The sequence below is a fragment of the Dendrobium catenatum genome, unplaced genomic scaffold (genome assembly GCF_001605985.2).
Source record: "Dendrobium catenatum unplaced genomic scaffold, ASM160598v2 fragScaff_scaffold_390, whole genome shotgun sequence".
Taxonomy (NCBI): Eukaryota; Viridiplantae; Streptophyta; class Magnoliopsida; order Asparagales; family Orchidaceae; genus Dendrobium; species Dendrobium catenatum.
This window is the reverse complement of record NW_021318852.1, coordinates 382355-385913: the sequence shown is the minus strand read 5'-3', so window position 1 is coordinate 385913 and position 3559 is coordinate 382355. Positions and strand designations below refer to the sequence as shown.

Here is a 3559-nt window from a genome sequence, read left to right as displayed (position 1 = left end):
AGCACAATAACTAGTTATTGCCTAAGATGAAATGACTTTTGCAAAAATCACCTGATCAATTGGCCACTGGCATAAATTTTCTTTTATTTGCATGGCCTAGTATCTTTGACGGGCTCGTGGGCAACCATATTAGCTCCGGTCGCTTCTTAAAATGACGATTTTGACTAGTTTAAAAAAAAAATTTCAAATATTTTTATCTTAATTTAATTTTTAATAGTGTCTGTTTTAAAATTTTATTCTTTTATTTAGAAATTCTCTTTTTATTTGCTCTCCTGATAAGGTGTCTCTTCAGTCTCCTTTTATTATATTTTCGTTCTATTCTATTTCCTTTTTTATAATTATTATTTGACTTTGCCCCCCTAAACTTTATGGGGTTATAAATAATCATGGAATTCGGTTTGGACGATCGTCCCTTTCAGAAGTAACTAAAACGAGGTAAGGATGAATCCAACTATGCTTGCTGCTATTCTAATGATTCCTTTTTTCTTTCTATTTCTAGCAAGAAGGAAGGTCATCTCACAGAAAGCAGCTCTCTTGCCTTCACCTCCGAGACTTCCTTTCATAGGTAATCTCCACCAACTTGGCTCGATTCCCCATCGCTCGCTCTACAAGCTTTCAAAGCGGCATGGACCATTGATGCTTCTTCATCTTGGTACTGTTCGAACTCTAGTAATCTCATGCCCCAAAATTGTTGAAGAGGTGATTAAAAACAATGATCTCGTATTTGCAACTCGTCCCATGAGCAAGCTAATGGATGTTTTGTCCTACGACAAGAATGACATAGCCTTCGCTCAATATGGAGAGAGTTGGAGACAAAGGAAAAAAATTGCCACAACCCACCTTCTTAGCTCACAAAAAGTGAAGTCCCTGAGCTTCGATCGAGTAGAGGAGGTGCCTCTTCTGCTTGAAAAAGTTGTTGATGCAGCTTCGAGGGGTAATGGAGTTATATGCCTCACAGAGATATTGAATTCTTACGTAACCAACGTGATAACTAGAATGGTTTTAGGATCATGGATAAGTAAAGAGAAAAAGACGATTTTGTCTAAGCTATCACATGACTCTTCACCTTTATTTTATGAAGTTTCCTTTGAGGATTTTTCCCCAAATTTGAAATGGTTAGATGTACTGTCCGGATTGGATAGAAAGATCGAGAGTTACAAGAAGAATTGGGATGCTCTTTTTGAGGAAATTATTAAGAACCATGCCAATGAGTCAAAGGAGAAAAACGGTAAAAACAATACTTACTTCATTGGTACGTTGCTTGATTTGCAGAAAGATTCCAGCTTGGGGTCTACCATCACAAACGAACACATCAGGGGTCTTACCATGGTAATTATCTCTCAAGATTTTTTTGCTAATACATCGGTTGTAAATTTTATCTTCCTAGCATATATTAGCTCTTTAATTAGCAGATGATAACAATTTCATTTTTTAACAATTTTTAATCATAACTTTTTATTCTATTCTTTTTTTTATTTATTTATTTCGTTGGCTGTCGGCCAAATGCATTGACATCTATTGTGCAGGCTATTGATATTTTTAAAATATGATCATTTTATATGATATTTTTAAAATTGATATTTTTAAAATATAATACTATTGAAACAGACTTTCATGATACATGATAAGGTTTCAAAGTAATATGATTGTTTTAGATTGAACCAAATAAAAATTTCTCTTAACTTGCTTTATTTGAAATAGGATATGATTATTGCTGGAATAGACACAACATTTGCAACTCTGGATTGGTGCATGACAGAACTTATTCGAAATCCTGAAGTGATGAAAAAGGTAAAGGAAGAACTGAGAAAAGTGGCTTATGGAGAAGACATGATTAGTGAAGAATTGTTGGGGCAACTGAGCTACATGAAGGTTTTTATAAAAGAAGTCATTCGCCTGCATCCACCAGCTCCATTATTGCTTCCTCGAGAGTCATTGCAAGAGTGTCAAATACAAGGCTATAATATTCCCAAGAAAACCAGACTGGTCATCAATGCATGGGCTTTTGGGAGAGATGAATCTTATTGGGAAGCACCAGAACAGTTCAAGCCAGAGAGATTCTTTGATTCTACTGTGGACTATAAGGGTAAAGATTTTTACTTCATTCCATTTGGTGTTGGTCGTAGGATTTGCCCGGGAATGGATTTTTCAATGGCTATTATTGAGATTGCTCTGGCAAATCTTCTGCATCGCTTTGATTGGAATCTTCCTAGTGGCATCACTATTGAAGATATGGACATGGATGAAGGTGGTGGAGTAATTGCTTTTAGGAAACAAAAGTTGGAGTTGGTGCCAACAGCTAGTATGGTTAATTAAAGCTACATAATGTCGTTCTAAATAAGATACTATGATCATCTCATGTATTTGAGAACATTATTCTATGTAATAAATGTGTGTACTAAATGTTTGGAACAACTAATAATAACATATTCCTATTATGTAACAACATATGCCTAGTAGTCTAGCGATCATTATACATAAAAATAAAATGTTTGGAACAACTTATATTCAAGTCATTAAGGATATGTATGCAAGAGTTATTACTTGAGTTCAAACATAAGGTGGTTTGACCAAATATTTTTCTGCTTTAGTACGATTACGTCAATGATCGGCCTTAAGTCCATATCTTTTTTCTTTAGTCATGGATGTTCTCACTTGAAATTTGCAAGAGGTTGAACCCTTGTGTATTCTTTTTATTGAAGATATTCTTCTTGTTGAAAAGATGAGAGAGGAAGTTGAAGGCAAACTTGAATTATTGAGGAAAACCATAAAGTCTAAAGACTTTTGTTTGAGTATATCTAAAACTAAAAAATATGGAGTATAGTTTTAGTAATAATAGTTATTATGGAGGGATTGTGACATTGAGTGATCAAGTCATTAATAAGAGTATATATTTTAAATATATTGGGTTTATTATTTTGAGTGATGATTAAATATATAGAGTTATTATTAGTAGAAATCAAGTTGGATGGTTAAAGTGGAGGAATGTTTCAAACTTATTGTGTGATAGAAAAGTCCCCCTCAAACTTAAGAAAAATTCTATAATATGGTGGTTAGATCTGCAATGCTTTATGGTGCAAAATGTTGGCCATTAAAAGAGAAGCATAATATTAATTTAAAACAAACACATAAAATGGTTGCCTTCTGATAACCTGGTTAAGAGAGTAAATAATATTTCTTTCTAAGATTTAAGGCTGCATATCTTATAATAATTGATTTCACAACTATGTAGGGAATGTTTGCTTTAACATCCAAATGAATATCTAATAAGAGAGATATTTGATATATAATAGATTGTTACCGGGTCAGATATGATTGACAGATGAATTTAAGTAGGGAGTTGAGACTTTTATTCAAGTTGTTGTTCAACTATCTTCCTTTAAGTTAGAGGGAATATTTAGATGTCCATGCTCGAAGCACAAAAATTAAGCATTCCTCAAGTCTGATGATGTAAAGGTTGATTTATATCATAAGAGATTTATTCCAAACTACTGGATTTGGACCTCACATAGCGAGTACGATAACACAGAGATACTCATGTCGGTCCATCCATAAATTT

The 3559-nt window shown here is 33.6% G+C and overlaps 1 protein-coding gene across 1 annotated transcript in view; it reads left to right on the top strand.

Moving 5' to 3' along the window:
- LOC110112204 (cytochrome P450 71A1-like) overlaps positions 1-2348 on the top strand; it is an 18272-nt gene extending 15924 nt beyond the window's left edge. The window contains exons 3-4 of the mRNA XM_020844349.2: positions 500-1329; positions 1702-2348. Of these exons, the coding sequence (XP_020700008.2) occupies positions 500-1329; positions 1702-2316 (1445 nt within the window). The 3' untranslated portion in view covers positions 2317-2348. The remainder of the gene's footprint in view (positions 1-499; positions 1330-1701) is intronic.
- The last annotated feature ends 1211 nt before the right edge of the window (positions 2349-3559 follow it).